The sequence below is a fragment of the Temnothorax longispinosus genome, chromosome 2, assembly GCF_030848805.1.
Source record: "Temnothorax longispinosus isolate EJ_2023e chromosome 2, Tlon_JGU_v1, whole genome shotgun sequence".
In the NCBI taxonomy this organism is placed as follows: Eukaryota; Metazoa; Arthropoda; class Insecta; order Hymenoptera; family Formicidae; genus Temnothorax; species Temnothorax longispinosus.
This window is the reverse complement of record NC_092359.1, coordinates 15,728,652-15,748,364: the sequence shown is the minus strand read 5'-3', so window position 1 is coordinate 15,748,364 and position 19,713 is coordinate 15,728,652. Positions and strand designations below refer to the sequence as shown.

Genomic DNA, 19,713 nt, shown 5'->3' with positions numbered 1-19,713 from the left:
CAGCGCACTTTTACGGAAAGCTATTTACCGCGATGCAATGCCAGCTAAGCTCTAAACTGTAAAAGGATATCGTTTCGCGCGTTTTTTCATCGAGATCGAGGATACATATCGCTCGGAGGAAAACAAGTCCGGCTCCGCTGATAGTAAACATCGCCCAGACGGATATTCGCAAAAATTGTCCGACTCGCGCGGCGACCAATGCTGACCGGGCTCGTGCCCGTTTCGCGCGCCCATCCGCCCATCATCGGCTTCTAGAGTCCCTCTAATAGGAGGGACTCTAATCGCTTCCGTCCGTGCGCGCCTCTTTGGAGCCGTCCGTCGCGCGGAAAATTACGCGCCGTCGAATATGTTTCAGAAATTGTGTTAACGTGACCCGCAATCCGCATTGCACGTGTCGCTCGGGTGCCTCGGGTATCCGGGTATCGTTTCGACGAATCGACATTTTGACCACTGGCGCGACAAATACTTTAATCTTCTGCCGCCGATATCTTTTTGCTCATTTATTTATCTCGCGTGTCCAATTGGGGGGAAAAAATGCGAAAGTAAAGAAACCGACACTACAGATTGTAATATTATATTATTTTCCGCGCGGCTTGTTTGCTCATTATCGTTATATATGCGCCTTGTTTGCCAATTATTGTCGCGGAGAGAAAACTGCATCACTTGCAGTTTTAAAAGATGTCAATTATCTTTTTCGAAATTTCATGTGCAGAGAGCGACGGACAAAAGATAATGCCGTGCATCATTGAGATAATCAGCTCTCGGCTGTTAACGCTAAAAATATTCGCGCGATTCACGCCAGTCATCGTATATCCAGTTCAGTCCGGTGCGTCAGCGAGACACCTGTTTTATCGCAACACACGCATATATGCTACTATTGCTACTTCGTGGTCAGCCGCGTTATTAATATACACGCAAGCGCTTTTTGCTATAGCGTGCACGGTAAATTCCGCGGAAGCTCGTCGTGGGGAACCTCTCTGGCCGTATAGGCCGTAGGATCTGGCGCCGGGTGGCCGAGGTCCGGGTTCCCCGCGCGGGCAGTGTCGCGAGGTCGACTCCGGCGCCAAGTCGCCCAAGTCGCACCGGCGAGCACGTGCATCGTGTCTGATCCAAGCAGCCGGAAGGGAGGGGGGGGGGCGATGCTCGACGACCATCGAAGTAATTTTTGCTGATAAAAAAGTCACGCGAGCGCCGGGGTATACCGAACTCGACGTGACGGAAATGCCCTCGCGCGAAAGGGGCGAGAGGCGCGAAAGAGAGAATCGACCGATCGTCCACGTGGACAACATGGATCGGCATGGGCCTCGCCCGGGCCTGGGCCGGGCCAGCGCGACGCCGTCCGCCGACGAGCAGACGGCTGCAAGGCGCAGGGAATGCGCACGGAGCGGTGTCGGGTCGGAGCCACGCGACGCGCTCACGGCTCCGATTCGCGTACGCGCCGCGATCACGTGAACGTCACGCGCGCGAACGCGCATGCGCGACGCTCGCCGCCGCGCCGCGGCGCCGGCCGGTCCGCGGCCGCGCGCCGCCCGTTCAAAATTTCTGTGTTCAAACGCGTGTCGAACGTGGCGTAACGTGGAGTAACCGCGCGCGATCATCGGCGCGCCGGCCGAGCCGAGGGGTTGCATTCTTTCTCTCTCTCTCCCTCTCTCTTTATTTCTGTCCTCCCTCTTCTTTCCTCTTTTCAAAGGCGCGCGCGCGTATGCGAATGATATCGCGGGTTTCACGACTTCTCGTGGAACGTCCGATCGTCGTCGTATAACGACGGCGAGATAAAACCACCGCAGTCGGTCGTGCGCGTCGGAGTCGGTGATAGGCACGCGCGCGATGCGACGTACGTCGGTCATCATCACATGAGGAGGAGAGAACGGTCCCTTTAAACGCGCGACCGGCGTATTACGGAAACAAGAACAACCATTCGTTATAGGACAATACGGACTCTCGATCGTGGTGGTAGCTGACTGATCGCGATGTCACGCCCAATAATCGCATGAGAGAGAAATCAAGAGACACGTGTGTCACTTCTCCCGGAAAGGAAACGCAACTAAAAACTGCAACTGACAACTTGGTCGCCGGTCGTCGAAGTTTCACGGAGCAAGAGGGACAGAAAAAAAGGCTTCACCGCGTGAAGAAGGAAGAAAGACGGTGGGTGGGACATCGTACGTCGAGAAAGCGGAGCGGCGTGAACTCGTGGGAGTTATTTAAATCCGCTTCTCGTCACATCCGAGGAGCCTGTCGTTCCTGCGAGAAACTAGTAAGTAACGCAACATAGTTTTTCGTCGGTTCGTCGACCTTACGTGCGTGAGCGATTTAAATCCTCGGGACTCTCACGAAGTAGGGTCGACTCGACCGCGTATTTCCAGTTCAGAAATGTGCAATGTGCACTAATTTCGAAGTATGATAAGTATAATAATTAATTAAAGGAAGCTTCTTCGTAGCATTTTCTTGTTTAACTGAACACAGATTTTCATTCTCGAATGAAATTTTTTGCATAAAAGTGTAAAACGCGAAGAGAGCTCCATTTTTCTTCTATTATTTTTCTCTCCTAATTTTCTTTTTAGATACGTTTAAAAATAGTTTAATATATTCTCTCTTCCCTTTTTCTCTCTATTTCTTTCTAGCTCTAATTTGTTTAATTACTTACATTTTTTTTACTATGTTGGTTAATTATTATTAAAAATGCGGTAATAAGACAACTTGGTCGTGCAATTAATTGGATAATAATTGCGAGCGATTTTCGCGACATTCGTAAAGACAAACTTTCTTGCTGAAATTATTCAATTTATTGTTCTCAATTTTTTATGCACATATGATAATATTAGATATATTTTTATATTTATTCACACAACGCACACATAAACTTACATATACAATACATATTACATATCGGATGTATGTAATTTATATGCATTTTAATTTTAGCTGCAATAGTAGCTAAAATAGCCTTTGAATCTTGGCACTTAATGCATTCACGAAATTTTCCATTCTCTGTTTTGTAACTCAGGAAACAAAGCTATACAATATTTTCAAAGCGCGACATATGCATTATTGTGTTTGGCATATTCGTGTGAAGAGAACACACATGTGAAAACTAGAGACCCTCAAGGGTCGGACCCTAGGGTCTCTAGTGAAAACTGATATCGAAGCCGGTATATCTTTTCGTAAAAGCTCAGATTTCAACGCTGTGAAAATATGAAATTGAACTCCCGATTTATCTCGAAACAAAAATATGGTGCGATTGTGACGTGAGGAATTTCGTGACTGTAGCATGAAAAATCTCTGTAGTACTAAAAGTTTGGTCTTACCAAAATTCCACCGGTTTCGAGCGTACGTTGCAGGCACAGTAGTCGCGGACGGACGCGCCGCGCCGCTCCGGAACCTTGTCTGCAACAAACCTGGACGTTTCCCTTGCAGCCGGGAATTGCTCGTGGTCGCGTATATCTCGCCGGTATCTACGACTCTCGTAGGGACCTATATCTAAAAGACGTTTGTTATACATATTACCTACACGTAGAATGAGGATCAGATGGAATCACATCAAATGCGCGATGCGGACGAATAACTCGCGATTTCGCAACTGATTCGATTTCCGAAATTTTGGAAGGTTTTATTTAATTAAACCTTTGTATTTAGGCAAATTTAAATTTGGGAAAAGCTGCGAATAGAGATTTATTTTTTCGTCAACTTAGATTTGGGTGGGAAACTTCATTTTAAGCTGAAGAGCACGCGTTCAACGCACGTGAGAATGAAACGTGATGCAAAATTCAGATCAAGTTCCAATCTGAATCATGAACCACAGACGTCTCCGATAGTGGAAAATACCGCGAGCAATTAAGTCTCATTGTGACGGTTAATAAATGAACTCTTGATCCTCTCTTATCGTAATGGTATTTCTATCCGTTGGCAAAAAATATCGATATAATTGTGCGACGTCAGGAGCGTGTCACATATCGTGGCGTCACAAGCTGGCGTGATATTCTAAACGGAAGATTTGAATTGGAATAAAAGATAACGTGTGAATCTCAACTATAACACGTCAAATAATATGTAACTAATTATTTAGACATGATTTCAAAGTTCATTTACAGCGAACCAAAAAAGACACGTTCACTACATGTATATTATCGTCTCACAAAGGGAATTCTTTGTTTACAAATAAGACCCAAGATAACTTTCTCAAGTGACAAGTAATTCACACACATGTTAGATATTATGTCGTATCATTACCATAATTAGCTTGTCTATTAATATAGACAAGCTAATTTGGTAATGATACGACATAATATCTAACATGTGTGTAAATTACTTGTCATTTGAAGAATCTATTTTTACTTTATTAGGCACGTGTTGATACGCATTAGCGATGCATATAATTAAAAGAATTTTGTTTTGCAATTAATCAGCAAACTGTACCGAAAAATTAATTCAAGCGGATGTGACAAAATTCTGTGCAATTATTCGTTGCCAAAGATGTTAGATTGATTAAAATGAAGACATCTTATTCTTTCCATTTCGTTTTATTTCCTCAATAATAATTTATAAATTAAATGTTCAATGATAGAGTAATAGAGCGAAAAGTTTCCTTAACGAATAGAATTCGAGAAATTATTCCTGAAAATCTCTTGTATCGGATCTTTGCAGAGAAATGTATCGATATACAGTGTGTATCGCCCAGATATTCTCTCGAAACCAGCTTGGCGGCTTCCTGGACGACATTCACGCGTCGTGTGTAGTCGTGTGTTTCGTGCTTGCACAAAAGCCGGTATTTTTCCCGGTTAAACGACCCTCGAACACACCTACGTGATATTTCAGCGTGTGTGAAGCATTAGCACTAGTTTCCGGGGAAAGTCCGAGGCCGATTCTCGCGACCTTTCGCGATTATTAGGGGTGCATCGGAGTGGCCGGGGATATCCGCGGCAGAGCAGGAAGAACTCTACAAGAGTATTTAAGTAACAGAGAAATCTGGAATTTACGTGAATTTATCGTATGGAAGTAAATATATCTTATATTGCATAGTAACGTATGCAAACGTGCTCTGTTTCTTACGTAATAACGCGTGCATTAATGAACAAGTTATCACTAAGAACAAGTTATCACTGAACACGATATCACTGAGAAAGCGAAAGAAAGAAAATTTAGACGAGACACAACGGATAATGAATAAGAGCTGTATCTTATCTGCGTCTATCAATCCGTCTACTGATTTCACGCACCGTTGTTTAAATATAAAAAAAAGAGTAAACTTGGAGACACGTGATTCTTGAATGATATTACATCAGATATCAAGGAAAAAGTTAAAACGCCACAGTTCAATTAAGTAGACGTGAATGTAACTTTGATGTTTAAGACTCATCGATTTTTCTCTTTGTGGCACTAAAAGGATTGTTTCTTTATCGTATTAAAATATATTAATCTATTTATCAAAGGCACGACAGCCCCTGATCAGTTTTTCCCTTACTTTCCTTGAAGGTTTCGTTATTTTAATTTCTATGAGAATAGGTTACTGCCTCCTGGATTATAAATCTATTATTAAATTAAATTAAATTCGTGCAAATATCAATTAATTTTTATCTAATTATTAATTTATTTGCTTTTTCAACATTTATTTACTTCTTATTAAAATAAGCAATTTGTTGAAAATATTATTTCTTATTTATATTAAACAAAATTATATATTAATTAACGCTACGGCAAATAATGAATACTGAACATTGTGCTGCATCGCACAGTAAAAAATACACCGAGCAGAATTTTCGCCAAAATTCCTAATAAAATAATTTTCTATATATTTCAATTTGAAAAATAAGTCAATGCGTGATGCCTTTAATGCTACTTATTTACACGTGTTTAACGATAACGGGTGTGCGTTGAAACGGATTCAGTACATCTTTATGCGATCTAACATCGCGTGTTTTCGGCGACGAGTTAAACTTTGCTCGGTAAGATTCCGCGATCGGCCATTTCGCGAGGGCGTTAGAGCCAAGCGAGAAGAAGAAAGAGAGAGCTGGAAATATATGTATGTCGGTTATCGTTACCACTTCGAACCAGAATACCGGGGGCGATAAGGCCGGGAGGGTTCGACCTCAACGGCGCCTCCGTCCGAGTGAGAAAAGAAAAGGGGAAAAAAATGGGAGAAATACTGCCACGCTCAGTATTTCAGGATACGCGTGGTGTCGTCTGATTCCGAAAGTACTAGATACGGTTCGTCGAATGTCGCTTATACAAGATCTCTCTCACGTGTTCGTCGCATGGATGTCTGGTGACATGCAGCAGCGATTCGAAATTAGAACATTTCTATCAACGGTTCCGTTGAACTTTACAGCCACGCGTAAACTTGAATCTCGTTCTCGATCTCCGTATGCAACAAAATCATAAATATGATTTTACCGAATCTTTTATACTATTTGCCCTCGACCAAATATCTATATATAGGCACTGAAAAAAATGGATAGCAAAATCTCAGAAAAAAATTTCAATATAATATATACTATAATGACCGACTATCATAATATAATAATCGACTTGATCGCGTGTGCACGCACGAACGTTCATTTTTTCAGATCAAAGTCCTAAGAGAAAACAATTGATAAAATGTTAAATATCAGAATGTGTGCTTGTCTCCGACATGCATGTAATCTCCGAGCTATTTCTAGTATCACGTATTCGTGGTACCCGGGTCTGATCGGGTCTCGAATTTGAATGAAGCTACTCCGAATTCCATCGACCGGTCCTTCTGCTCTCTACCGGGCCCGGTTCACGCTCATTTTGTGTGACATGCATATGAAATGATAAAACCGGTTGAAGAACGTCTCTTCTCCGTTCAATTTACTCTTTACGATCGGCGGCTACTTTTTTACGTTCAAAAATTGCTTTCAACAACTGGATGCTTAAAATATTTGCACAGAACAAATTCAGAATTGTCATAATCAAGGTTTATCACGCGTTGCTAAGTAGACTCATCGACTCATCGACTCATCGTTACGTCAAGTGTGATGAACGAATAAAACATATGTCACAAGTACAAATAAAAATTTCACGACGAATATTGAAGTGCCTCCTCCATGATCTTCTCATTTTTCCAGCATCGATATAATAGTAACATATGTATAGATTTTAAAAAATATAGATTGTATTAATTAAAATGCTTTTCTCTATATAATAAAAATCTAATTTTTGTAGAGAGAAAACTCGTGAATTTATGAATATTTTTTCTAAAGCTGCATTAGTTGCTTAGTACATTCAGCTAATATGGATAGCATAGCTTAACTCCAATATATAAATAGCATTATAATTTATGCAACTTGAGAGTGGAAAACAAAGTCAATATTTAACACCATTTGCCTTTATAATAAATGAGGAAAAGTAGATTGGCATAAAATTAGAAACACATTAGAAAAGTTAAAAATACACAATATACTTTTTTGAGTAAGTTTCTACTTATTCTACTTATCCTAATCTGCCTAATTTACTTATCCTAATATACAATACTTATCTTGATAATTGAAAGTTAATTAAAATAAATTGAGATAAAGACGGCAAAATAATTTAAAATTATTTATTAGGGAACGTCAATTTTTGCAAAGAGAGAGAAAAACTTGATAAAATTTTATTTATAAGTGTCTACATGACTTAATAGATTTTAAAGTTCAGCCTATTATAATTTGCATGGAATGCATTATAAAAAGTGGATCTTTTAAGTAACATTGGAGTGTTTTGAAATTCAAAATGGCAAAGAGTAACTAATTCAGGGTTATCTCTGGCACAGTGTTTACATTCTTGTGGCCATTCTTTAACGCACAGAGTAACATGATATCGAAATTATCGTAGGTCAGGCACACAAAGGTTTCGGCATCATTATTTCGGCATCATTTGTCTCTTTTTTTCAGATAACACTAATGCTTTCGTATTTTACGCACGCGGGTCAGCAATTATTATTAGAATGCAATACTAGATATGGTATCAATCAAGTGTCAATACGAACGGAAGAAACATAATTAACTATATAACCAACCCCATCAATTACTCATTTCCGTTCAAATTTAATCTCATTCATGAATTATCAAAAACTCGACTACTTAATCATTAAAGGAATATATTATGTAACATTGTATGTACTATAAGTTATTATTCTTGTATCACTATTATATCTATTTATGCATCATTATTATTTTTACAAAGCGTCGCAATATTTCTTTACCAGAACATAAAAAATTCACAATTACAATTGGAAATAAAATTTTCGCTACATAGTTTTGTGCAAAAATTCCTCGGATACACACATTCGTTCTCTTTTTATACATTTTGTGTACCGAGAAGGCTAAAGTTGTTTGAATCGGTTTCGCCGAATTCTGTAGTGCACCCACGAAACGATCACATTTCCATTCACGATCGTCATTCCGTTTTTATTTTTGCCAACTGATTCATGCGACAGAACAGGTGCGCTGAACTATTTGCAGAATTGTATATTCACGAGAAGTGAAATCGAGGCAGCTGTCGTCCGTCGACTCGCGTGGCAATACACCCTCCTTGTCAACCGCGTCGAAACATTGTCTCGATAACGTCATTCGTCGTCTCGATCGTACAAGTGTATATTTAACGCTATCAGTCAAACGCGCCCTCGCCTTTTTTTCCTCAACGATAAAGAATGTGTGTCTTCAGCGGCGCAAAGCAATTCCGATTGGTTGTAAGAGGCATGTATCAGGCAATATCACACATTGTGGACTGACAAACAAAAGTCACGTTATACCGGTAAAACCGTCGAAACCGATATCAATGTGTGTTTTCGCACTGCACGCGGGATTACATTTTCTTGTTTGATTGGAAGATATCTGCCAGGTCACGTAATACAGTAAAATACGAGGCAGTCATGTTCTACAACGATAATTTATGTCGCAATTTAAAGTTACCTGAAGGATAAGATATTGTATATACATAACTCAGAATTATTATTTATCAAACTTCACTACTTTAAATCATTTATAGCTAGAGAAATAATTTAGTAGATTTATTGAATAAAAATTAAATTTCTCTAAATCGAACGATTCTCTAAATACGTAAAAATAACAAAAGCAACAAAAACAATTTCTCAGATATTTATCATGACAAATATATTTCTCTTATTTCCTTTATTCTTTATCTGTTTTCTCTCATTACTGATTTAGTGTAAAAATTTATTATACGATAATGTAAAATCCAAGTTTTACGGAGTGAGGAGAGTGCAGATTATTAAATGATTACGCTATTGGTGACCTTAGGTCAGTTTGATCGATTAGTTATGTATACGCAGCAACTGTAAAAATAACGGAAATGTGATAAATGAAATTGTAAATTAGACACTGTCTGTGAAGAAACGTGAACCACAAGCGATATTTGACGTCTTCCGCATAGTGTTTGACACCTTCTGCCCGCTTTATTATCTCTATGATGCTAATTCTTTGCAGTCAGACTCAGATAACCTTATCGCTTTTTGATATAGTCAAACATCTGACTACAACTGATAGCGATGACCGATTACCAAATGTCTGTCGTACGAGTGCTTCGCATAGTATTTTCGCAGAGTTATGTATAATCTATCATTGAACTTGACACTTGACAATTATTAAAATAAAAAATTATTAAAATAAAAGTAAAATTAGGAATTGAAAATTAGAGAAAATTACAGAATCGACAAAAGTGGAGTAGACAATATATTTCCATATCTTTTCCGTATCGCCGAGATAAAAGTACGAAAACGTGGGTTGTAAAAGCCTATCGTGATTAACATATGCGCAGCTTTATTCAAAATTAATATCTTATCGGCTAAAGGTATGTAAGTCACGTACGTGATGATATTTTCGACTTTGACGATTGCATTACATAACTTATCCTGATTTTAGACCCGTATATCCTTTATCTCTCGAATGAATAAGATATTATGATTATGACTTCCGTTTTGAACGATAGTTTATCTTATGAGACAGACACGTTATATATAACATATATTTTGATTATAAATCAGTCAATTATAAATATTTACGAGGCAGATGTTATTTATCGCAATCTATTGATTGAAAAAAATCATTTAAGAGATATCTACATTTTTGCATGATTTCATTTCTCACAACTAATAAGATCAATAAAATATTATTACTATGTTCTTTTACGAAATGCCCTTGATATATGTAAGCATAAACATTATCTATATACTATACATTTCTCGATATTTTTTTTAAACACTTATACCATAACTTTCCAAGTTTTAGTATTAATAGCCGTACTCATAGTCCTTCCTTGAGTAAGGATTCCTTGTTCCTCATTCTACACTTCATAAATTTTAAGGTTCCTTGATCGATCAAGGAAGGTTAATGAAATGTAGAATAAATAATAAGGAACCAGGAATCCTTATTCCTTAAGGAAGGACTATGAATACGGCTATAAATGTCTCATTGAACTAACTAAGTCTCTAATAATTTCTGATAAAAAAATATTAAAATAAAGTAAAAAAAGTTTATATGTATAAAAAGTTTTCTGAATCTTTTCTCTTGATATGAATTCTTACTACCGATATATATTCATCACTTGTATTCTTTCTTTCTCTTTCTCTTATCTCGTATATCTTTCGCTATAGGATAATTTAATATCAAAGGGTAGAAGAGCTTGATAATTTGTTAGTTTTGTCGTCAATGCAGATGTCCTATGCTTAATAATTTACCTACTCGTCATGCAACATTTCGTTCTACTAACAACAAATTATTCGACGTCAGCGGTCAAAGTTGTATGTAATCACCACATGGCGCCAATGCAGTCTCCGAGACTGCATTGGTGAACAAACCGCAAAGTGACCGCGGATATCTCTGGTCATGACCCTAGGCTTACAGTGCATTTTAAATTATGATTATTAACGTAACGATTTTTAATACACGTGATGTCTATGTTACTTATTAAAAATATAAAAATTTGCTGTCTAGTGAACTTGTCTTATTATCTAGGTCTCGTAGTTTCTCATTGTTTCGTAAAAATGAATAAACTGGAAACTACACATATAGACATATGTATACGAGTATACGTATATGATGGGTAATGAATTTGCAGCAACGTAATATAAAGAAGAATGAGAAATATATTTTAAACATTATCATAAATTATATATCTATAGAAATACTATTACATGTTATAGAAAAACTCTTCTTTAGAGAAAGAGATGAAGAGGGAACAGAGTGAACACTAGTCGAGAAATCTAGAAGCGTTTCGTTATAGCTTTCACAATTTCTCATTGTTTGAGTTTACTTTTCAAAGCTTGCCGTTTATGAGTTGGCAAGTTTCGTGACCTCTGCGCGGGGTTAAGGTTTTCTATTTCGAGCATTTCGCAATTGGGCTGAGAGACTTGCAGTCACTTTTCCGTTCTTTGATGCCGTCCGCGAGTTTATATCTACCTTAAAGAGCGTGGACAATTGGACCAGATCCAAGGCCGTGTTTCACGACAATCTAAATTTGGCCGCAAGATTGTCCGAAATAGTTCGACTGCGTAACTTTCCTCATCAAGTCATCCAGCTAGATAGTATTCGTTCTCCGGTGAAAAAGCGCGCTGTTGTAATTGCGATTTATTCATTTGGGCTCTTTCGCTAGATATTGAAAATGCTTTTGACGCATAAATCTTGCAAGGATTAAATTACGTTACAGTTTGCTATTTTTACTTTGTGTATACTGATCCAATCATGCAATATATGCAAATGTAAAAATAAGCTGTTCCTCTAAATTATCAAAGACAATAAATTTTACATATTCCAATAATGAGATCAAAGTATAAAAAAAATAAAAAAAATAGAGATAAGTGTGACATAAACTTAAGATGACCCAAGAGCATGCTTATCGATGCAAATAATAATGAACTTATATGAGGACATGAGAGATAAATGTTAATTTGGCATATTTGGCTGATTTAAAAAGTGCTGATGATATTAAACGTAATTGTCTTATTTATGCAGTTTGCAAAATTGATAAGCTATTTAGATGTTGTTGTTACTGAAAATTATTTGCGGATAAACGTTTTATCTTAAATACATATAAAAAACACTTATTAATATTGTAAAAAGTATGAATTGTATAGAGTGTGGAATAAACGTTGACACATTAATTGAAGGACAGAAAATTGCGCCTTTACAACTGCGTTCGATCGCCTATCGAACTTGCACATATCGAACATTCGCTGCAATCGTGTCGCGTATTTTTTTTCATGGCCTCACAGAACAGTGTAAACAGAAGAGGCCAGGCGATAAACTACTGCCGTTGACACGTGTATGATCGCTTCTTTCTGCTACAGCAGCGAGAAGAACCACATCGTCGGTGACCTCGATGATCATCAATTTCCGGGACATTTTATCATTTAATATAAATCTATATAAATATAAATATGTATATAAAAATTTATATACGTAATATGCAATAAATAATTATTATGAATGTTCATAAAAATAATATTTCGCGATATTCCAAAGAAACATTGCAGCAAGAAATCAATAATAAACGTCATCTTTTCAACAGTCTATCGTTTAACGTTTACCTAACTGTGTTTACGACATTTAATAGATGACGGTCCGACTCGATCATTACTTCGATGAGAGGTTTCTTCATCTCTTCGCATCCGCGACAAAAATATCGCGGATAGATTTATCACGCTGAAGCACGCAACGTGCATCTCGGAAAAGCGCGATAAAGTCGTGAATAGAGATGTAACGAGGCGCGTCGTGTCGAGAATTAAGTCCGCGAGTTCAAGTTTAAAACCTATTCATTTTGCGGGAACGGTAAAAATACTGTCGCCAAATATGTCGCGTTCTAGCACGCGGCGGTATTTCTGCGGAGAAAAGTGCAGCGCGCCGATCACGAATTGTCGAGTCGATGAATAGGAAGTGCAACGAAGCGTGTCGAAGGCTTATTGTCCGCGATTGTGATAATCCAAGCACTGACAAGGTTCTACGAGAGATAAATCTTGATCTTGATTAATCTGAAGAAGATTGGTAATTTTGACCAATGAAATAAAATAACGGTTCAATTTCTTTAGTAATGTCCATACTTGCTGATTTTATTGCGTGAGAATAATTTTAAAGCACACATTACATGGAAAAATGGCCTCCCGTCGAATTTGCTGAAATTGTAGTATGATGTAGTTCATAACGTTCTGTCGAAAGTTCCAATGAGTCCGAGGTAAAAAAATGGACAATTTCCGAGATACGGGGGGGGGGGGAGGTCAAAGATCAATCATATGAAAAATGGCCTCCTGTTGAAGTTGCTGAAATTGTAGTATGATGTAGTTTTGTAGTTCATGACGTCCTGATCAAAAGTCCCAATGAGCCCGAGGTAAAAAAATGGACAGTTTCCGGCGAGATACGGAGGGTCAAAGGTCAATGGTGCCTTATTCAAAAATTCTATTCTTTGTGTATATTACGAAACTACGTTCACACACAAATACACATACATACGCAGAACGGCACATGCGCACACAACAACACTGCTCACATACGGATACACACAAATAAAGAATAGAATTTTCGAATGAGGCACTATTATTGATCTTTGATCCCCCCGTATCTCGGAAACTGTCCATTTTTTGACCTCAGGCCCATTGGGACTTTTGATCAGGACGTCATATAAACTACATCATACTACAATTTCAGCAAATTCGACGAGAGGCCATTTTTTATGTGATGTGTGCGGGGTTTTTTAATCAATGTTTACAAGAATATTGTTGTGTGCGAATCTTTTACCACTATTTAATATCACTGTCCCGCTCGTAAATAAAAGTGTTACATAACCGAATCCGCTATTGCATCCTATTACATTATTTGTCGATTTTTGACGATACTTGTTGTTGGTTAGATAAGGCATATTATAACGGCTTCGGAAAATTACAGGGATATGATAATGAGAGTATCAAGAAACGATAAGATTCTTTATATTAATCGTCAGACTAAACAGTTCGACCTTGCTAAAACACTGCAAGATGAAGGCAGAATGACACAATGCGACGACCCTGTATACACATAACGAACAATCTCGTGAACCGTACAATGTCCAAGTTTTATATTGAGTTTTCTTTCTGTGTGGTATCTAGCCAATTTATTAACTTAATTTCTAGTTTAAGTTCTCTCTGTCTTAAAAAATCTTTATTCTAGATTTATAGTGCTGTCTAATTACGACCAAGCCTGCCCGAATTAAAGTAATACTTTTTAAAAATTTTGTTTGCATTACTTAATAAGATATTATAATTATATTGCGTTCCTGCATGTTATATATTTTTATCAAATATACAAATATGAAAATTTAACGACACGAATATTTAAATGTCCAACTTAATTAACCCGTTGAGGTCACACCTCCTAAAAGTAACGTAGAGGTCACATGGGGTCCAATGGACCCCAAACTTTTTTTTTTCTTAAAAGTATACTATTTTGAGAGTAAAACGCAGGAAGTTTTTTTTCTTTATCTCAAAAAATTTTGATGAATATTGATCCCACAACAGTTGCCATTGGCGTTCTTTTTGATGTATCGACTCAAACCTTGAACTGGAATTTAGTTTATGACTTCCTCTTTATAATCCAATAATTCTTTAAATTTTTTTATGTTGAAAAAACGCGAGAAGAAAATTTTTTTTTCGAGAAATTTGACTTCACAAAAATATTCATCAAAATTTTTTTAGATAGAGTAAAAAAACTTTGTGCGTTTTACTCTCAAAATAGTATACTTTTAAGAAAAAAAAAAAAAGCCTGGTGTCCACTGGACCCCATGTGACCTCAACGGGTTAAACGGATAAATATATAACTACTAAATGTGTACACGAATCATCGAGATAAAATCTCTTTAATTTCTCTAGTCACATAGTTATCTTATGACTGACTTGTAGCTTAACTCGATTGATTTTTAATATCAACTATAAGCCACACCTTTCTCGCTCTGTCGGAAGAGACAAGCATTACACCACTACCACTCATATCAAAGTGTTCAGATGCACTTACTTTTGCTAACAGTGTTCGCAAACCTGCTGCAAACTAATTATATTCTATGTTGTATCAATGATTTAGGAGATAACTTCATGCTGTGAGATCTGAAATCGCTTCCACGCGATTCATGGTCTGCCGATTCTCTGCGTTGCCGTTTGGTTTCGGTCTGGTACCTACTGTACATGCGTGTCGCGTCTCGGGCCCGGTTCACCCGGAACCGGTCCCCAGAAAAGGAAGAGCGGCTCACCGGTTCGTCGCGTCTGCCATGAGAGTCGTAATTCTACTCCGCGAGTAACCTGATTATGTGTATAATATATGCGCCAGCACGCAAAAGTGTATCAACGGCAAAATTATATGCGCAGATATGCATTAGACTCTAAGCGCAACTAGGCTTTTTAATCAGATCGAAAATCTATGCAAATTGTACTGAATTGCAGTAATCTTACATACATAGCAAAACAAACGTTCTCTTTGTAAGGATAATTGGGATTTAAACGAACATGTGAATATTACTTACCTTGTATGTTACTTTTATCTGAAACTCATATTAATGAGATGTAATAAATCTTACTTATGTTGCCGGATTATGATGACCTTTAGTCACTTGTACCGTTCGCTTTTTAACCACGCGGCTATATCGTATCTTGGAACAAAAATGTACGTACGTAATATAAGATAGATCATTTTACAAGATACCATAATACATTCGACAAACGATTAACGGCGTCGTATCTGGCCATGTTTGACGTACAGATAATAATTGATAATGCGGGAAAATACATGGCATTAATGTGGATTATATGCGCGCTTATCATAACAAATTCTTAAGGTACAAAGGTATTTTTGTTGGTATAAAGGTACACATACACGATTGTTTTTATCACTGCAAAGAATGCGATTACTAAATCGATAAACATATAACTGTCACGCCGTATATCGGCTACTAATTGGCATTCAATCGATACAGCTAATAAATATTTTTAATGGCATTAAAATTATATACAGATCCACGTGATCCGAGGATGATTCGAATAGTTGACGAAATTTCTGGCAGCCAAGAGATGTTCCTAACCACTTTGAACGCTATATATCGTTCGTAGACTACACCCACGAAAATTAATGCTACGTCTCGACGTCAATAATAATTTCGGCGCCAGAGTTCCCTTGAAGAGAGACCGTTAAGCAGCACATTTTCAGTGTCGTACGATTTCTCGCGCCTATTCTTATTGTTACTGGCTGTCGCTTCTGCCCAGTTTTACGATTCTATATTTACGAAAGAAAACACAAGTGTGCAAAAATATGTAAAATATAAATATAGACTTTGTATCTCAAATAGCTCTAATTTTAAAACAAATGAAATCTTCCACACTTATTTTGTATATTTCGAAATTTCTGTCGAACTTTATAAAAGTGGGCCCTTTTCTTTTGCAGGTCTAAATGTGTTCGATAGCGATGCCGGCCGAATTAATTCTACACAGCCCCCCGGTGTACAGCTCCCTGCTGTACGGCCCCTATATGGTCACGGCACCCACGATCACCAGCCGATCGGTGCCGCCTAGAATCAGGCCGTGTCTCTCTACGGGATCCTTGTCTTTGGACTCGCTGCGGAACAACGATGGCAAACAGAAGAAACGGGTGGTGTTCGCCGATGATCGCGGGCGCCCTCTCACACAGGTATTTCCACGATTTTCTCTTTGCCTTCGTTAAGATAAGTCACGCGCGTGAAATTGGTCTTCTTATACGACATATGAATTTGATTACTCGCACATCACGATATTTGCAGATCGGGGTCTCGGTTTTTCGGCAAGTTAAAGAAAAAAAAGCTCGTAAGTTTTTATAATGGCTAAAACCACCTGTCGTATCGTATATCAAAGTGAAAAATAAAATTCCGGTCACCATTACATTCACGAGATGTTTAGTTTATTTTTGAGATACAAATAACGACGGAGATAAGCAAAGCCAAAATGCTTAACCAGCGACGTGTCAAACAACGTTTTTTTATTTTGCTTTTAAATTACGGTTTTTACTTGAAATTGTTCTTACTAAAGTAGCACGTTAACATCTGGCCTGAGGTCCATGAATCACGCATTTAACTTGTGCGCTTATAATCGTCAGCTTTTGACAATTTATATTTCGTGTATAAATTGTAATATATTGATAAACTATATTACGTGTAAACTGGATTTATGTCAAAAGTAAGTGCCAAGAGGCACGTAATTTAAACTCACTTAATACGCCAAAATGTCAAATAGAATTACCTTACGATCATTAAAATCAAATAATAAAATTACAATGCAATTACAATGCAATTAATACTAATCAAGACTACAAATCCGAACTTAATTCCTAGTAATGTTATATTAAGTTAATAAGAATTTCTTTTACGAACAAAAAATTCGCAATAGTTTTCTAATAATAATTTATATCTTTATTTCACTGTCCAACAAAGAGAACCTCGCATTTTAATTTTTTTCAGTTCTAATCTGTCACTATTATATCATCCAACAATCGGATTAACGTTGCATCCAATTAAGTTTTTCTTTTAACTTGTAATATCATTCTATATTTCAATATTTCGTTAACCTTGATACTTAGGTTCGCGTTATGTCGGAACCGAGCAACGTACCACCACTATGGAGCACGGCCTACGTGGCGGGCTTGACCGGAGGTCTGCTCGGCATATCGAAGGATCAAAGTCAGGAAGCGACGCAGGATAACACGCCGCCGTGGCAAGTGACCTTTCCGCAGCCGGCGAGCGACTATCTCGCCTTCCGGCGTAAGCTCGATCAGGACAACGTCAGTCTGGAGAACGTAATTGTGCGCGAGTCCGAGCAGTGTCTGGTGGGCACGGTGAAGGTGCGAAATCTGGCCTTCGACAAGGAGATCGTGGTGAGGGCCAGCAGCGACAACTGGTCCACCCACGAGGACGTGCACTGCACGTACGTGGCGCAACCGGGATCGCCGGGTTCCCTCATCCTGTACGATACCTTCCGTTTCCGGCTCACCTTGCCGGTGGCGTCGGACGTCATCGAGTTCTGCGTGAGATATCGCACCGAAGGCAAGGAGTCGTGGGACAACAACGAGGGCAAAAACTATCTGATTCGCAAAAAACAAGAGGTGAGAGTTTTAAACAAATTATTTAATCTCTTAATACGTGCAGAATATTAAATTCATGACGTCACTTCTATTTGTAGTCCTTGTAATGCATACGATGTTCTGTGACTGATGGACTGACAAACTAACATATTTCGTAAAAGTTACGTGATTTTATTTACGACCATGTATATCCGAACTCCGAAGGATCTTCAGATCTTCATCAAATATTTGCTAAGCAGCGGCAGTCTATCACGTTATTGGTTTTCAAGGATATTCATGGCTTAAATATTCTCTAGAACACGCAATTGAAAGACAACCGTATTCTTTGCGTATAATGTTTATAATTGTTAAATTTTGATTTTATCTCGTTAACGCTTGGAAGCTAGAGATATATTTTGTAAAAGCTGTTGCTTTCTTTTTTGTAAATGGTAGGTTAAATATAAATTCTAAATATTTTTTTAAAACGTTTTGTAATGATGCCAGATGATTGAGACACGTTATACCGATGCTTCAGCCCCGACCGGCCGTACGATATGACAACATCCAGACAGCGAAATGCAACGGGCTCTCCAACGGCAACGAGACGAGGGACAGCATGCCGCAGAACGCGGATGCCACCAGATTGAACATGCGTACCTGGAGCGAGTTCGCGTCCTGGCAGCATCTGGCCAACGACGCGCCTTACTGGTGAATCAACCAGTGAGGAGGTCATGTTCCCTCGTCTCGATATCGAAATCATGTACGAAGCTGTACAAACTTCTCCAGTTTTCTCACCTCGGCGACTCCGCCGAGACGAAGATCACGCGGGACCACGAGTCGTCAGGGAACGTAGAAACGGAGGGAGGAATAAACGCGAGGACGTGAGGAGAGAAGCTGTGCGACGATCCGAATTGAGAACGAGGAAACAAGAAGCGCGCGTGCGGGAGAAAAACAATCGGAGGGTGATAGCGCGGACGGCGAAGCTGGACGACGTCGAGCGTCGGATAACGCAATCTGCACGGTAAGCGTCGATTCTCCACTTATCTCTTCTTTCGTGCAAGAATACTTCGTCGAGTTTTAGCGGTTTTTTTTATTTTCACGATGAGCGATAGACGACGGCCTGAAAGAAGGAGGCGATTCACGCGATAAAAAATGCTGCTTAAACAAATGTCCTAAGTAAACGCTAAATATTTCGCGATGGAATTAAAACGTGAAGACACACGACAGTTTTTATCATTATTAAATTTACATTACACTTAAGAAAACGTTCGTTCGTATATTTTTTTTTCTTGTAAGATGTTTGTTCTTTATAATTCCACTAGAATAAAAATTCTTAATCGAACGTATCGAGTCCTAGCACGATTCGGCAACTTTCACCACCCATACTCGTCTTAAGTTGAACGGATTTACTCGAGTATTTGTATTCTTACGCTCTTTGTGCATGCTTGAAATAGCGCGTATTTTTATGAGTATTTTATGATCCTTGCACGCGACGTAAAATAAGATGGGAGAGTCATGCAGTAGTATACCTAACCGATGTATCGCACTCGAATTTTCAATGCAGCAAGCAGTAACATCAACAAAATCAATATCCTGCTTCGTAAAGAATTATAATACGCACTTGAATTTTAAGTATATTTTAAGTACGCTTGCGAGAACGTTACTA

The 19,713-nt window shown here is 38.4% G+C and overlaps 1 protein-coding gene across 2 annotated transcripts in view; it reads left to right on the top strand.

Annotated features, from left to right (window-relative positions):
• The first annotated feature begins 1,411 nt into the window (after nucleotides 1-1,411).
• Gbs-70e (Glycogen binding subunit 70E) overlaps nucleotides 1,412-19,713 on the top strand; it is a 25,987-nt gene continuing 7,685 nt past the window's right edge. Inside the window, exons 1-4 of one of the 2 annotated variants that reach the window (XM_071769659.1) lie at nucleotides 1,412-2,254; nucleotides 16,404-16,646; nucleotides 17,568-18,089; nucleotides 18,552-18,753. In XM_071769659.1, the coding sequence (XP_071625760.1) occupies nucleotides 16,410-16,646; nucleotides 17,568-18,089; nucleotides 18,552-18,605 (813 nt within the window). In that variant the 5' untranslated portion in view covers nucleotides 1,412-2,254; nucleotides 16,404-16,409 and the 3' untranslated portion in view covers nucleotides 18,606-18,753. Of the gene's footprint in view, nucleotides 2,255-16,403; nucleotides 16,647-17,567; nucleotides 18,090-18,551; nucleotides 19,069-19,713 lie in introns of those variants that run through there. The other variant, XM_071769657.1, reaches the window with a different exon arrangement.